At 35.5% G+C, this 17,620-nt stretch overlaps 1 protein-coding gene across 3 annotated transcripts in view; it reads right to left on the reverse strand.

Annotated features, from left to right (window-relative positions):
- Window positions 1–9,039, reverse strand: part of Ddx4 (DEAD-box helicase 4) — a 52,845-nt gene extending 43,806 nt beyond the window's left edge. For 2 of the 3 annotated variants that reach the window (XM_040273142.2, XM_078016392.1), the window contains exons 1-3: window positions 8,964–9,039; window positions 7,952–8,037; window positions 2,762–2,822 (exon numbers count right to left, since the gene is read on the reverse strand). In XM_040273142.2, the coding sequence (XP_040129076.1) occupies window positions 2,762–2,822; window positions 7,952–8,023 (133 nt within the window). In that variant the 5' untranslated portion in view covers window positions 8,024–8,037; window positions 8,964–9,039. The remainder of the gene's footprint in view (window positions 1–2,761; window positions 2,823–7,951; window positions 8,038–8,963) is intronic. The other variant, XM_040273141.2, reaches the window with a different exon arrangement.
- Window positions 9,040–17,620: the final 8,581 nt, after the last annotated feature.

The following is a 17,620-nucleotide window of genomic DNA, read 5'->3' on the forward strand; positions in this document are numbered from 1 at the left end:
AAAAACACCAAACCTAGTAGTCCCCAACTTGTGAAACAAAAACACCAACAGAAAAGGTGATAAGGTGTTCTCGCTCATGTTTCCATCTTCAATCAATGTGTGAAAGCAGACTTTAGCACAACAGTACTCAATAATGATAGGATGACATTCTTGACAATCTGCTTTGATAAACTGTTACATGATAGACATGTCTGAAAATGTTTATTATGTATACATAGGCAAAAAAAGATACTAAAAGCTCTAGAGATGTTTTAAAAGTATGCATATACAAAGGGTCAGGACTCAGAATATCAAACTTCTTAACACCATCACTAGAATTTCACACAATAAGTTTCAAAATTATTTCCAAGGTAAGATTCTTCCCTTATACTATCAATGAAGCACGAAGGTTAAGACATTTTCAATTTCCTCTCTCTGAAAGCCGAAGAAAAATGAATTCAGGCAAAGTGAGGGGGGTGGAGGGTTCAAGGCAGAAGAAACATACGATCCAGAGAAAATGGAATGGGAGAAAGCTAGAGAAAGGCCAGTCTATACTAAAACAGCTGAATGGAGTATTCAAATCCTTTTCCAATTAAAAAAGGAAATTGATAGATCACATTATATGTTATAAACTAAATGGATATTTGTTTGTGCTTCTGGTAGAGAGTTTGGAAATGAACTAGCAATAGGAACACAGAATTTCAAGCTAACGAAACAAGAGTTAACTAGCAAAAAAACAGAGGGTTGATAAAAGAAATGAAACCATATTATGGGGTTCAAAAGTGAATGACATATACATAGCTATAAAGTAGTAACTTTATAAAAGAACTACTATATAAAAGTAACTTCGTGGCCTATAAGCTCTGACATTTTAAAACCAGATAATGTGAACTTTTTTCACTTAATTTTGGAAAGAATTAGATTATAATAGTTGCTTAGAAAGTTTTCTGTGACTATCATTAAGTAAAAGATGTGGTATAATAAGATTCCATTTCTATGAAATACATAAAGAAATATTTTCAAGTACAATTCTAAGAACATAAGAAGGGCATGGAATGCAAGGGCAGGTAGGCAAAGGAAAAACAAGACAAATATTTATAATAAAAAGAAGTATGTGTAAAGCCAGTGGAATACAATTATCTCTGCGGGATATATAGAGAGAGATCTAAAAAAAAAAAAAAAAATCAAAGGACTGTCAACAGTGGCTAAATCTACAAATGAAAATCAGGATTTCAGATAATTTTGTTTCTTATTTTTTGGGGGGAAATAAACATATTGAACTATCAGTTTAGTATACATTCATTTGCCTCATATATTCTGTAATAAGAAGACATAATTGACTGATTTTGTTTCATTAGTCTGAAATAACCACCAACTAAAAGCTGAGCTTTTGCTTAGTTCTGTGAATATTTAATCTAGCTTTCTGAAAATATTAACTCAAATACATAGAGACTCACAGCAAACACATAGTAATTCAATTCACAAAAAATACAATGGTGGGGCTGAGATTATAGTTCAGCAGGTAGAGCACTTGCCTAGCACATGTCAGGCACTGGGTTTGATCCTCAGAACCACATAAAAATAAATAAATAACGGTATTGTGTCCATCTACAATGAAAAAAAAATTTTTTAAGTAAAATGGTGGTTTTAAGTTATTGTTTAATGGGTATAGAATTTCAGTTTGGGAAGATGAAAAAGTTCTGGAGGTGGATGAAGGTTGGTAGTTACACAGCAATGTGAATATACTTAATGTCAGTGAACTATACACTTAAAAAAGGTCAAAATTGCAATAACCACAATAAAAAATTCTTTCAATACAATAGCAATCCATTTCAGCCTGCTTTGAACTTCGATAAAGCAAAAGACTACTGTCATGAGTCTAACTTCCTAGACTAAGCCCTCCCACTTAAACCCATCTTCCCATCCACATCAACTCTATATTAGAGAGAGTATGTGTGTTGGACAATCAAGGTGAATGCATCAGTGTGAGGAAGCAGCCCAGGTGGAAACAAGTTCAGAGAAAGTAATTGAGAGCAGCAGGAAGGATAGGGCTCCTTTATCTTGACATTCATTTCTCTTCTTCTCTTAGGACTTATCCGAAATTAGTTTTCTGATCTCAAAGAAACTCATATCTTAATGGCATGATATGCGTGGCTTGAATAGTTCTTACCCTGGCCATTCACCACCATTGGAATCTGCTTCAATAACTTTACATATAATATACAATATCGTACTTCTCTATGTCAGGAATCCTGATAATACTCTAGCAACCTAGAAGCAAAACATGCAACTTCCAGGTTGAACAAAGGTTTACAGTAATCCACTAAACCAACACTACACTTTCCCTTCTCTCCCCTACTCTAGCTAGAAGTGCCTCCAACCCAAGGTATCCAAATTATAAAGAATTCTCACTAGGAAATTTTAAAAACATCCCCTTATCAGGGGGATGGATTGTAGCACAGTGGGAGAGCACTTGCCTAGCTAGGACGCATGAGGCACTAGTTTGATCCTCAGTACCATATAAACAACCAAAAATTTATTTTAAAAGATATGCTGGGCTGGGGTTGTGGCTCAGCGGTACAGAGCTCGTCTCACACGTGCGAGACCCTGGGTTTGATCCTCAGCATCACATACAAAATAAACAAGTGAAATAAAGGTGTTGTGTCCAACTACAACTAAAAAGTAAATATTAGAAAAAAATTTTAAATATGTCTATCAGTCTGCTCCTTATTCACTAGATGAAATTCTAAAAGAGTTTTGCCTTTTTTTCCTTAACACATACCTGATGATGAAGCTGAAGTCCTGTTAAAAGTGTCTCCATTTGCTCCAGAAGAATATTTATCCTGTAAGAGGAAAGACCAGTTTTTCACTTTGCATAATAAGAATGTCATCTATTTCACAAATAAAAAATTAGAATAGTAACCCCTTTTCCAGTAGAATGCATCCTAAGACTTCTAGTGGATGCCTGAAACAATGGATATCAAACACTGAAAATTCATACAGACACACTATATTTTTTCCTACACAAACATACCTGTGATTAATTTATAAATTGGGCACAATAAGATATTAACAAAATAAAAATAATTATAATTATGTAATAAAATTATGTAATATGGTCTCTCAAAATATCTTATTGGGCTGTACTCACTCTTCTTATAATGTGAAATGATACAATGCTTAGGTAATAAGAGGAAGTAAAGTGAGCAACATAGGCATTGTGATGTAACATTAGGCTACTACTGAGGTTCTGACATTGTCAGAAGGATATTAGTGGCTTAACACTTTCAACAATAAAGAAATTTATTTTTAAAACTTCCACTGTGTTTATATAAAATGAAATCGTTAATATATCCAAATTTTTCAAATGGAAATCACTCTAAGAAAATTCACTTATGCACAGAAAAGAACTTGTCTTTATATGCAAGTACCTCCAATTCCTCTCCTTTTCCCTTTCCTTCTCTGAATTCAACTTCTACTACTCTTGTCTTATTTCATTGTGCTTTAGTCATCATATTGGCTGTAATAAATTGTATAATGGTCATTAACAAATAATCCTAATTCCTGGACTTTGTGTTACTTATTTGAAAAAGGGTCATGGCAGATGTGACTAAGGATTTTGAAATGAAGATATTACAGTGTTTTATGTGAGTGGGTCCTTTGAAAGGGGTAAAGGGAGATAACACAAATACACAGAGGAAATGGCCATGTGAACACAGCTAAGAAATGCAACCACAAACCAATGTCCTCTTACAGCTACCAGATGATAGAAGAGAAAAAGATTTTCTCCAAGAGCTTCAAGATGGAAGGTAGACCTGCTCAAACCTTGATTTCTAACGTCTGACTTCTGGAACAATATAAGAATAAATTTCTATTGTTTTAAATTACCCAATTAGGGGTAATTGTTGCCACAGACACATGAACTCAACACATTCACATTTTTCTTGGTATCCAAATATTCTAAGTTTCCTTCCTCTGACTCAGAAGCTTGATAAATAATGGCTTTTGGGGACTGTTTCAGATCTCCCACTCATGAGTCAAGGAAGCCTTCCCTCTCTCCACTTGAACCAACCCTCCCCCATACACACACACACACACAAAATTCCTTATTTTTTCCATAGCACTTTTTTTAAAAAATATATTTTTTTTAGTTGTAGTTGGACACAATGCCTTTACTTTTTTATTTTTATGTGGTGCTGAGGATCGAATCCAGTCCCTTGCACATGCTAGATGAGTGCCCTAATGCTTACCTCTGAGCCACAACCCCAGACCCATCCATAGCACTTTTTAATCATTCATAATTATCTGGTTCACAAATGTGCTTATTCTATCTCCCCAAATAAAATACAAGTCTTTGACAGCAAGTATTTCATCATGTTCAACACTACCTTCAGCATACCGAATTCAATAAATATATGTTGAATGATCAGAAGGCTTGTCGGTTTACTTTTAAGACACCTAGCTATAAATCATTTGTAACCTCTTAAATCACCCAAGTGAACCAATTTAGAAACTTCAAGCCAGGAATAGTGGTGTATACCCTTAATTCCAGCTACTTGGGAGGCTGAGACAAAAGGATCACAGATTCAAGTTCAGCCTGAGAAATGTAGCAAGACCCTGTCACAAAACAAAACTTAGTGAAGAGGTGGAGATGTAGTTTAGTGGGAGAGCACTTGCCTAACATGTGCTAGAACCTGGGTTCAATCCCCAGTACTGAAACAAAAAATTTAAATTTCAAAATGTTTTAACACATAAGAACTCCCCTATGCAGCTACAAAATATCCTATTTTGGTGAACACCTTTCTTTTCACCTGTACCCTTTTCAATTCTGGAATGTCGTATGCAAGCTCCTTTTCTAAATTATTACTAACTTTGCTACTGCTACTTAACACAATTACTACTGTGGAACAATTATCTCACACTGTTTCCACTTTAATCACAAAAGTTTTTATCTTCTGAAATGTACCACAAAAATGGAAATTTATTCAATATAGTAATGACTACTACATTTAATCATCTGGTCATCTAACAAAAAACACAAACAGCTAATAATAAGTAAGCAAACTAAATATCTAATACACTCACCATATCCATACATTCTAACACTCATCCCAATAAGTCTGCATACTATGTACAAATGTCAACTACTGAGATTTCTGGAATTTATAACTGCTAAGTTACCACATTTTTTATAACTCATATCTTTCATTTTTCTATTCCCCCAGGTTGTGTACTCACTTCAAAATCAAGATTTTGGAGTTTGGAGTTTTTCTGTGAGAGAAAGAGGACAGGTACTGGAGACTGAATCCAGAGGCACTCTACCATGGAGTTACATCCCTAACTTTTCTTATTTTGAGACAGGGTCTCACTAAGTTGCCCAGGCTGGCCTCAAACTTGCTCTCCTCCTGCCTCAACTTAAGGAATCTCTGGTATTACAAGGTGTGTGCCACCATGTCTTTCTAAGTGCTACCAGAACAGTGCCCTATTACTGCAAAACTATACAAGCATTTATGAACATATCTCGAAAAAAAAAAGCTCCTGCAAAGCACTCATAAAAGTCTGATGATAAATATTGCTTAAACTGATATTAATCCAATGCTATTTTTTTAAAGCCACTATAAATTTAAAAGGAAAGCACCACCTAGTTTTGAGATGAAAACTTATTTAGAATGACCAATCAAAGGGATGCCTTAGGGCTGGGATATGGCTCGCTCAGCCGTAGAGCACTGGTCTAGCATGTGTGAGGCCCTGGGTTCGATCCTCAGCACCACATATAAATAAAATAATGGTATAGTGTCCATCTACAACTAAAAAGTATTTTTTTAAAAAAATTGGTGCCTTAAATAAAAAAATGGCAGGGAATAAAAGACCTCCAAATTTTCCTCCATAAAAATGTCATGTATACATCCTTATTCTCTGCACTTAATCAAGAAAGGAAAACAAAGCTACTGACTGCATCATGTTCAAGTTAACTAGGAAGTTACTAATTGCACAACCAGCACCAGGTGTCAAGTTTGCAGACAAATGTAAAAAATTTACTATAAATTGGCCCCGTACAGATGTATTAAGAACTGTAAGGTGAAATTATCAACATAAATTCACATTCTATTTAGTATTCCAAACGTCATGATACAAGGTATGTTACGAATACTACAATGACTCCAAAAAGGTGAACTTGCAAGATGTAATAGCTAATCCTCAATTTCTGAAACTTGATACAACAAATATGCACAACATACTGCAGTGCACTGTGCTGTTTGAAGAGCGCTCCATTCAGACAAACATCTCAAACTAAAAAAATAAAAACTAGACTGATGAAAAAAAAATACAGAGTCTATCTGTATATTAAACTTTGTATTATAGCAAATCTATTAAGAAAAAGGGGGTGAAAAGGGAGCCATAAAATATCCTCTGGCCAAATAATTCCTTTTTTTTTTTTTTTTTTTGAGGAGAGGATTTATTGGGGATTGAACTCAGGGGCACTCAACCACTGAACCACATCCCCAGTCCTATTTTGTATTTTATTTACAGAAAGGATCTGACTGAGTTGCTTAGTGCTTTGCTTTTGCTGAAGCTGGGTTTGAACTCGCAATCCCCCTGCCTCAGCCTCCTAAGCCACTGGGATTACAAGGGTGCATCACCACACCTAATAAGTAATTCTATTTTTGAGAAAAAAAATTCCCAAATTAAATAAGTTGTAGGAACTTATAACAATGTCAAAGTAAAAAACTAACACCATCTTAAATTCCCACAACAGAAATCATTCATATTATGACAGATCCTTTCCATAGGTCTTATGTATGCACAAGAAATTATTTGTAGGAAATTAGTAATACGGAATAATCTGTAAAGAGTAAAAAAAACAAAAGCTGAATTCAAAAATTACTGTGATAGGGCTGGGATGTAGCTCAATGGTACCATGTTTGCCCAGTATGCATCAGGCCCTGGGTTCAATTTCAGTACTTAAAAAAAAAATTGTTATATACTCTAATAAAAACATATTTTGGAAGATAGAAGGAAGCTTTTCATAGGAGTAACTATGCTAGAGAGCAACACTTTTAGGTGATTTTTCTCCTTTTTTCACAAAAATGTGGTTATGCTTTTATGATGAAAGACGACTATAAGAAGATAACAAAAAGATGTTATTTCTAAAATAACTTCCAAGATAAGAAACATGACAAAATCAGATTAATATTTGGGGTATTGCTATTCAAACTCCACATATGAATCAATTCCAGTTAATTTAAAGAACTGCATTTTTTGTATAAAATAAGGATTTACACAAAAGCATCACTTAAAATCAGAAAGTATCAAAATTTATTGTCTTACACACAAACAGGAAATTCTGAAGAGAATAAAAACTTTTGGAGATAATGTCAATAAAGTAACACTTCTGCAAAATCAATTCCTTAACCTATATTATCAAGTTTCATTCCACAAATTTTTTAAAAGTCATAACTGAAACCCAAAAAATCTAACCCAGCGCCACTGCTTCTGAATTACAATGCAATTTCGCAAATACCAAACAGGAAAAAGATCTGATGATCTGTAATATATTAAGCTGATGGCACCATTTGAATCAACCTAAAATATTTGTCTTAGGAGCCTTCCTTGCATAAAACCAATTTTCAGAATTCAAAATATCATCCAGAACCAAACTTTTGCCAATTTTCCATGTAAGTGTCCCTCAGAGACATTCCACCAAATTTGAACAAGCTTGCTTTCACCTGTAAGTCCTAAATCACTGAGATGTAAATAAGTTCTTCATATCACATCTAATTTAGCTTTTAATTGTCACATTATCAGATACATAATTCTACACAGGCATTCTTTCTCATTCCCCATAAAATAGTTTATAACAACCACAGAGATAAACACTGAAATAGTCTATAATTTAAAACTTCCCCACCAGTTTTTCAACTTTGATAAAAATCCATAGCATTTAATAACTGCACACTTTAAATTTTATTACCTTTTCAAATACAGGAACATAGGAAGACACATGAGGTTTGATGATTTCTGCTTCCCAATCTTCATCTCCCATGGTGGCTTCAAGTTCTATTTTTATTTTGTGGGGGGAAAAAGCACTTTGACCTCCATTAATAAGAACTGTGTTTAACAGCATAAACTATCCGTCTGGGGATATAACTCCCTCACAGAGCAAATGAGACCCAGGGTTTGATTCCCGGCACATCCACACCCACCAAAAAAAAAAAAAAAAGTATAAACAATCAACAATCATTGTTTCACATATAGCTCTTGGAAATGCTCAACTAACTGCTAATCTTCCCAAAAGGATTTTGCAAAAAAATGGAGAATTGGGTATTGCTTATTATCTAGTGATTGCATTTATAGCCATCCTTTTTATATTTCAAAGCCAGATGAACCACTTAACTAATCATTCTAGCAATCACCACGTTGCCGGTGATGCTTAGGCTCTGTCCCAAAAAACGGTTCTCTGTCAAAGTATCCCCCACAAAGAGCTTGTTGGATACTAAGAGGATGGAAATTTTTTAAGATACTACTCAAGATTTCCGCCTTTCTAAGCTTTCTCCTTTCGCTCCCCTCCAAAGGTAGACAGGAAGTCTGATACAGGTTTCTTGTTTGCTTGGGATGGAGAGGTTAGGGAAAGACCTTGGAGACTGGAACAGAAAGGTTAGAACTAAATCTCTCCAACACAGGACAACTACTTTCCTCCAGGAATGTCTGTACACAAATGGTCCTATAACAATTTTTGTCAGAGAAAAGGCTGCGTAACCGCTGGGGAAAAGACCCTTCACCACCTTCTCCGCCGGCCTCAAGCCTCAGGTCACCCACAGGGTTTTAGACTCAAGACAGGAGAGGGAAAGGCTCCCAAAGAAAGCTTCAAATGCTTGTCTGGCCCATCCCACTCTTTCTTTGGCACAAGGCCCAGCGACGAGAACCCCAGAGGGCCTGGGCCACGGCCAGGCAAGCACCCCAAAGTAAGCTCCACACCCACTCACCTCTCCGCTTCCAGTTCTCTCTGGTCCTCACAGGATCCGTCGCCGCTTAAACGGCTGCACGTGCAGACGCAGTCTGCGTCAGGTGCGCAGCTCCAACAACAAATAGCACCAAGCGACGAGCGCCACCAGCCAATCAGCGCTCTGACGGTGGGCAGAGTCCCACCTCTCCCTGAGGCCCGTATGTTCCCTATTTGCTCATGTTTAGGGCTTCAGTGGCAGGAACCTTTGGTACACAGTCGTTGAGGATTTCTTTAGGCATGTGGCTACACTGCTGGCCATGGGTCCCCTGTCTCCACGTTGTGGGTGGGATTCTCAATATTGGAGAGGCTCTAGATTTAACCTGTGCAAATTGTGCAAGCAAAAGCTGTCCACCTCCATTTTCTAACATAAAAATAAAAGGGGAGTAGAGTAATACCCTCCTTCAAGTCCTTTTAGACTTCTCGCCCCTTTTGCCTCTCACAGTCCCTGGATGTTGGCCTCTCTGGTTCTCAATTTCTGAGGTGATGGCTTCACATCTGGGGAACCAGTGCCTCCGTGTAAGGCTGAGGCCAGTAGAGTGTTGTAACCCTTTTCCTCCCTGTATGAAGGGTGAGGATGAGGCTCCATTCTGGTGGTACCCCAGGGTGTTGTAAAGAAAGCCTATCGTATAAAGTTGGTGGTTCACCTTTGTAAGAAGGAAACAGCCTCTGCTCCAGAAGGAAGGATGGAATTGATGCTGGCGTAGGTCGTTCATCAAGGCCATTTGCAGTCCTCCTTTTTATATCCCTAGGGCCACTGACCAAAACAATGGCCAAGGGTTATTTCAATAACTAATGCTCTCATCAATTAAATATTCTCTTTCTACCTACTTCAAAAAGTAGGGAAAACCCCTCAGTATTTCTCCCATCCCTTCAAGTCACATGACATGAAGTTGTTCAAAAAGCATAGTTATAAACTTACCTTTTATTTCTGTCACTTTTCTTTCTCTGAATCTTTGAAGAAATTCCTGGATATCTCACTCAGGAACATAAATCCCAATATAGTCTCATACTCAGGCATCAAAGATAAGGTGCTTAGGCTCAGACACAGCTTTAAATCGTTCCTCTCTAGAACCACCTATTGTTTCAGCATTAAGAATATGCAAGGATTGGGTCGGGGTGGTGGCTCAGCGGTAAAGCACTCGCCTCGCACGTGGGAGACCCTGGCGAAACACTGGGTTCCATCTTCAGCACCACATAAAAAGAAATAAGTGAAATAAACGTATAAAATATGTAAGGGCTTATCTAGTTAGCGTTTAACTATCAGATTATTCACAAGGTGAATTGATCATATTCAACAAAGACCTAGCCAAAATATATTCTAATATAACTGCCATTTAAAACTTGGAGCTGGGCATGATAGAGTGTGACTGTAACCCTGGCTACTCAGAAGCTGTGGCAGGAGTATCACAAGTTCCTGGCCAGCTTGAGCAACTTAGCAAGACCCTATCTCAAAAATAAAAGGGGAAGGGCTGGGGATGTAGCTTAATGGGAAAGCACCCCTGGATTCAATTCCCAGTACTGCCAAAAAAATTAAAATAAAATAAAATTTGGACAAATGTTCTAAAATGAGCATATTATCTAAAACACTTAACAAACATTCTCCGCCTTTTAGAGGGAACAAATTCTTTTCGTTTTCAGGTATAGAACAATTCTTGTTGCTTTCAAGTTCCTTATTTTCATAAATGTGTGAAACCAAGCCCAGATTATTTAAAAGGGTATTACGATGAGAATTGAATTTCAATATTGAGGAAAAGGTAAATAAGTAGTGGGTAAAAATAATATAGTTCAAAAGTTGAACATAAACAATGAAAAAGAACAAGCATGCTTCAGTAAACATTTGCTCCTTCCTGTATGTCCCAGGAAAATGAAACCAATATATTCTATTTTCAGTTCCCACTGAAGGATCTTAAATTAGTAGTGTTAATACATTGCAACATAAGTAAAAAACTAGAATCCATTTCCTTATTAAATTGACTTTAAATGAGTACCTACTGTATGCCCGATATTATTTTGGGTACTTCAAATAAAATTAGCCCATGTTTCAAGGAAGTGAAAAAAAATGAAAAGGATAGTATTTCAGACATTATGTTAGGTACTACAAGTAAAATTATCCTGTTTCAAGGTAGTAAAAAGAATGACAGTGCTAGCCAAACCCATTGGTGCACACTTTTAATCCCAACTACTCAGGAAGTTGAGGCAGGAGGATTACCAGCCTGGGCAAATTACAGAGACCCTATCTCAAAATAAAAATAAAAAGAGCTGAACTTATGTAACTTAGTGGTAGATCTCCCCTGGGTCCATTTCCAGTACTGGGGGGACAAACTTGTTTTTGTTTTGTTTTTAAAGAGATGGGAATGTAGCTCAATGGTACAGTATTTGCCTAGAATGTGTGAACCCCTGGGTTCAATCCCTAGTACTATTAAAATATAAAAATAAAAAAGAATAACAGTATTAACTGAAATTTAAAAATTTGTTTCCTCCCTCAAAAGTTTCATTAGGCAGCTAGCAGGCAGGGAAGATGAGCCTCCAATCAAATACAGTTTCTCCAAATTCTCCAAGTCCCATATAATTAGGTATGTCAACAGTTTTCTCAAGACAAAAGCTTATAGTTATGACTCTTCACAATTTAGAAAGAGGCACTAATTTCTCCAAATTAATATAGATAAAGAAAACTGATACTTTAGTCTTTTTATATTTTAGTATTATCTCTACATTGTCTGAATGTTTTCTAAATTGATGCAGACTGTGTCTAGCAGCATGTCAAGGCTTATAAAAATTTCTTTTTAACAGGTAGGGTTGTGACTCAGAGGTAGAGTGCTTACCTAACATTCATGAGTCCCTAGAGTCAATTCCCAAACAGAAAAAAAAAATTTTTTTTAATCCACTAGCAGTTAAAAAAAAAAAAAGGATTAGCTCAAATGGGGGAGAATAGATGCTTATTCTTAGGTGCCATAAATATTTGAAAATCTGCTACTCTGCACATGATTATATATTTAAAGATGAAATAAGGGGCTGGGGATGTGACTCAAGTGGTAGCGCGCTCACCTAGCCTGCGTGAGGCACTGGGTTTGAGTCTCAGCACCACGTAAAAATAAAATAAAGATATTGTGTTCACCTAAAACTAAAAAAATAAAAAATATTTTTAAAAAAAGATGAAATAAAAATATTGTAAGTTGGAGCTACATAATATCAACACAAAATAGAGGTGGAAGGGGATACAATGTCTTCAAAATACCATCATGCTACATCAATTTAAATTCAACAGAGACTGGTTTTAATACCAAACCAGGTTTAAAGAGACAATTTTTTTTGTATTTTTCTAATAACAGCTAAAGCAATATTTACCAAAGTTTGGTATATATTCCACTTTTAATTTTGATTTAATTTTTTATTTTAGTATGTATTAGAAAACTATAACACACCAAATGGGAGTTCAGAAATACAGTCATTTAGAATAAAGCTAAAGTAAATGAAGTTTTTTAAAATTTCTACTCATTTAAACAAAAACAATATAGTAGTATGCAGGAATGGCAAAATGGGGAGTACTATCATGAAGATAGTATTTGTATTCAAGTGGCTGAATTATGGAAAAACTCAATCTGGGGGGCTAGTCAGTAGAGAGGTGTTCTCTATTTCGAGTAGAGATATTTCATCAGCACCTGTTCTCATTCCATGCTCACTTAGCAACTTCCTGATTAATAATTCAACTTCCCAAGTACTTTGATACTGGGAAAGAAGATGACATGAATAAGACATATCAGCCCTACTTGCTTCCCAACATGAACTCATGTTGAGGTTCTGGTTTTGAAATCAGTATCATTTGAGTTTAGCTAGTAGTCCTTCTTGTAATCAACCAGCCCTCCTTGATGATAAAGTGCATTCAGTGGCACCCTAAACACTGTTATAGACATATTTAATGAGTGCTTAAATGAGTGAAGGTGAAGGATAAAAACCAAATAATATATCAGAGTACCTTGAACAATCCTTCCTAAGTCTAAACGGTCCTCCTGCCCCTTTGCCATAAACCAATGGTTCATCAGTGAAACCATAGAATCTGGTAAATAGTCACTAGGAAAACACAGGACACTAGGGCCCAGCCCTTTCCACTTCCACCAGATGTTGTTTGCCTCTGAGAACAAAGAAAGCTGACTTCTCTGTGTTCCAAATGGAATAGTAATTTGTGAATGTCACCACTATCCCTCATCCTGGGTCTAAAATGGAGGAAGAACAGGAGGGGGAAATGGAAAGGGAGGGAGAGGAAGGGAGAAAAGGAGAGGAAGGTGAAAGGAGGAGTAAAAGAAAAAGAAGAGGAAGGAGGAGAAGGGGTGGGAAAGAAAAAACGAAGAAGAAAAGACAAACTTAAGAGAAGTTCCCAGATCCATGAATAGATCTAGTCAGTAGTGAACAGATTGTTCATGAACCTTGACCATGGAAGAATCTTTTCTACACTTCATAAAATTAAAACATTGAAGCTCTTGGACAGGGAGGAAATCAACAGCAATTCACTGAAAATTCGGAATCTGGTAATCTCTGATTGTCCATTTATTTACCATATGATATTGGGAAAATTATTCAATTTATTTCATTAAAATGAGGATAACCAGGGCCACTATATACAGTTGTGGAGGGTATGCTCTACACAAAGGCACCAAACCAAAAGGCAAGGAGCTGAACTCTATCTGTACTTGAGTTAGCCCCCTGTGTCCCTTCACTGACATATCTCCCCATGTCAGGTACCATTTTCTAATCCTCACAAAGGATAATTCCCTCCATTTTAAGTACTTAAATGATTTATGTTTTTCTGGTTGGTCCCTGACTTACATAGGAATTTTACTTACTAAATATGCCTTTTAGAATTCTAAATCTTTTATATGGTGCTTAATAAAAAGACTATCATAGCTGGGCATAATAGTGCACGCCTGTTATCCCAGCAGCTTGGGAGCCTGAGGCAGGAGGATCACAAGTTTAAAGCCAGCCTCAGCAACAGTGAGGTGCTAAGCAACCCAGTGAGACCCTGTCTCTAAATAAAATATAAAATAGCCTGGGGTTGTGGCTTAGTGGTCAAGTGCCCCTGAGTTCAATCCCCAGTACCTGCCCACCACCAAAAAAAAAAAAAAAAAAAAGACTATCACTTTAGGACCTAATAAGAAGTCATGTATACTTACTGCATCCACTTTCTTTCCATCCCCAAACCATTTCAATCTGACATCTGCCCCATTGCTTCACTAAAACTGCTATTGTCAAGGTCACATTGACCTCCCTTTTTCTAAGTGTTGATAGTTTTTAATTTAAAAAAAAAACATTTATTTTTTAAGTTATAGGTGGACACAATATCTTTATTTAATTTTTATGTGGTACTGAGGATCAAACCCAGTGCCTCACACATATTAGTCGAGTGTTCTACCTCTGAGCCACAACCCCAGCCTGACAGTTTTTAATTCTTAATCTAACAAACCTCTTAGCAGTCCTTGACACTGTTAGCTGCTGCTGCTTTATGAAAATGTCTCTATGTGTTATTGAAGAGCCATGTGGAAAAAGATAGTATTGGACTTGTTCCTCACACCATATAACAAGATAAAAAATTCAAATATAAAAACAAACTATGCAAGAACTAGAAGAAAATATTGACGAATCCCCTATACTTGCAAAAACTTTTCTGCCTATTATACAGAAAGAAAAATTTTATATGACTACATAAAGATTAAAAAATGAAACTTTTCATGGCAAAAAAAAAGTTACCATCACAAAATCGAAAGATAAATGATGAACTGAAAAAAAAATACTTCCAACATAAATCAAGAAAAAAGGGACAAAATCTATAATAAAATCTTCTAAAAGTAAAAAAGAAAAAAATTGACAAATCTAAATAAAAATGGGCAAGAGATATTTTAAAAGTTCAGAGAAAAAGAAAAGCAAATAACTCTTGAATACATAAAGAGATTGCCAACTTCATTTGTTACAAGAGCAATGCAAATTAAAATAATAGTGAGATACATTTTTCTCATGCTGTAAAATGGCAGACCCTGTTAGGCTCTGAAATAACTGGCAAATTGTTGTTGGAGATACTTCATGGCATAATTTGAAGGAAGAAAATTTGACCATCTTTAGCAAAATAACATATCATTTACCATTTGATCCAGAAATTCTATCTTTAGTGTTTATCTCTAAGATATACTGACAAAAAGTACAAAAGGATTTTACACAAAGTTATTGCAGGGCTAAAAGCTAAAGACTGAAAAAGTCTCCAAAGACCCTCAATAATTAATAGAAACATTTACCATTGGAGTATTCTGCAGCCATAAAAAGTAAAGAAGATTATGCCTTTATACTGCTATGGAATGACCAGCAGGATGTATTATTGTAAATAAGCCAGAGTAATGTGTCCAGTTCATTAGATATCTAAAAAGAGACATATTTGATGGCATATTTTTAAATGAAAATATAAATCAAAAAATTAATAAAATGACTTCCCATAAGAAAGAAAAGAGGGAACAGGTAAAGGAGTAGAATGATATGTGCTTGGCAATTCTGAATGAATTTGGTTGTGAAACCATATGGCTGTTACACAAAATTATAAAACAAAATTAAATCAAAATTTTAAAAGCAACCTAAAATTTAACACCAAAGGAAACAGAAGAACCTAAATAATGTATATTTACAATAGCCAAGCTGTGGAACCAAACTGGGTGCCCTTCAACAGATGAATGGATAAATAAAATGTGGTATATATACACAATGGAATATTACTCAGCCATAAAGAAGAATGAAATTATGGCATTTTCTGGTAAATGGATGGAACTGGAGATACTGTCATGCTAAGTGAAATAAGCCAATCCCAAAAGCAAAGGGCAAATGTTCTCTCTGTTATGTGGATGCTAACTCACAATAGGGGGTGAGGGGAATAGAAGTTCATTGGATTAAACAAGGGAGAATGAAGGGAAGGGAAAGAGAGAGGAATAGGAAAGACAATAGAATGATTGGACACAATTTTCCCATACTCATATACAAATACACAACTAGTGTAACTCCACATAATGTACAATCACAAAAATGGGAAATTATACTCCATGTATGCATAATATGTCAAAATACACTCTACTGTCATGTATATCTAAAAAAAAATTTTTTTTGTACTGAGGATTGAACCCAGAGGTGCTTAACCACTTAGCCACATTCCCAACCCTTTTTTATATGTTATTTAGAGATAGGATCTTGCTGAGTTGCTAAGTGCCTCCCTAAATTGCTGAGTCTGGCTTTGAACATGCAATCCTCCTGCCTTTTTTCCTTGAGCCATGGGGATTACAGGCATGCACCACCATGCCTGGCTAAAAAGAATTTTTTAAAGAGAATTAATACAAATATAAATAAATACATATATGTTCAGTTATAACTTAACCACACAGAGAGAATTATTTCAGATTATTTAAAATACTATAATTTGACAATATGTTCCTACTAGGAGAGACTCAAATGGGAAAAGAACTGCAAAACAGTTAATAATTTTGGAAATCATATTGTTTGTAATAAAATGGTATATAATTAGATTAATGTTGTTAAGAACTAACAATATGAGAGATAACAAATTGAAATATAAAATCAAATTTAAAAGATAATACAAAGGATTAATGAAATGAAAAGTTGGTTCTTTGAAAAGAAAAATAAGATCCATAAACACTTGGCCAAACTAACCAAAAGAAAAAAAAGACTTAAACTTATAAAACTAGAGATGAAAAAAGAAAATCATCACAGAAATCTAGAGGATCATTAGGGACTATTTTGAAAACTTATACTCCAATAAATTGGAAAGTCTAAAAAAAGGAATACATTTCTAGGCATACATGACCTGCCCAAATTGAATTAAGAGGACATGGAAAATCTGAACATACAAATAACTAGAAAGAGATAGAAGCAATGTTGGAAAAGCCCAGTAACAGATGGAGTCTGAGCTAACTTCTACCAGACCTGTAAGGAAGAACCAAGGTCATTGCTTTTCAAATTATTCCATGAAATAGAAAGGGGTGGAACACTTCAAAATGCAATCTATGAAGCCAGTATCACCCTGATATCAAAACCATATAAGGACACATCAAGGAAAGAAAACTGCAGGCCAGTATCCCTGATGAAATTACATGCAAAAATACTTAATAAATTATTAAAAAATTGTATCCAACATAATATTAAGAAGATTGTGCAGGATGAACAATTTGGTTTCATTCTGGGGTTGCAAGGATAGTTTAACATACACAATCAATAAATGTAATCACCACATAAATAGAAATAAGGACAAAAATCACATAGTCATCTCAATGTATGCACAGAAAGTCTTCAACAAAATTCAGTACCCATTCAAGATACAAACACTGAAGAAACTAAGGATAGAAATAACTCACCTCAACATCATAAAGCCTATATATGACAAACTCAAAGTCAACATCATAGTGAATGAGGAGAAACTAAAAGCATTTCCTTTAAAATCTAGAAAAATGTTCCCTCTCACCACTCCTATTCAATATAGTTCTAGAAATTCTAGCCAGAGCAATTAGGCAAGAGAAAGAACTTAAAAGCATAAGAATATAAAAGGAGGAAGTCAATTTATCACTATTTGTAGATGATATGAACCTATACTTAGAAGATCCA

The sequence above is a fragment of the Ictidomys tridecemlineatus genome, chromosome 1 (assembly GCF_052094955.1).
Source record: "Ictidomys tridecemlineatus isolate mIctTri1 chromosome 1, mIctTri1.hap1, whole genome shotgun sequence".
In the NCBI taxonomy this organism is placed as follows: domain Eukaryota; kingdom Metazoa; phylum Chordata; class Mammalia; order Rodentia; family Sciuridae; genus Ictidomys; species Ictidomys tridecemlineatus.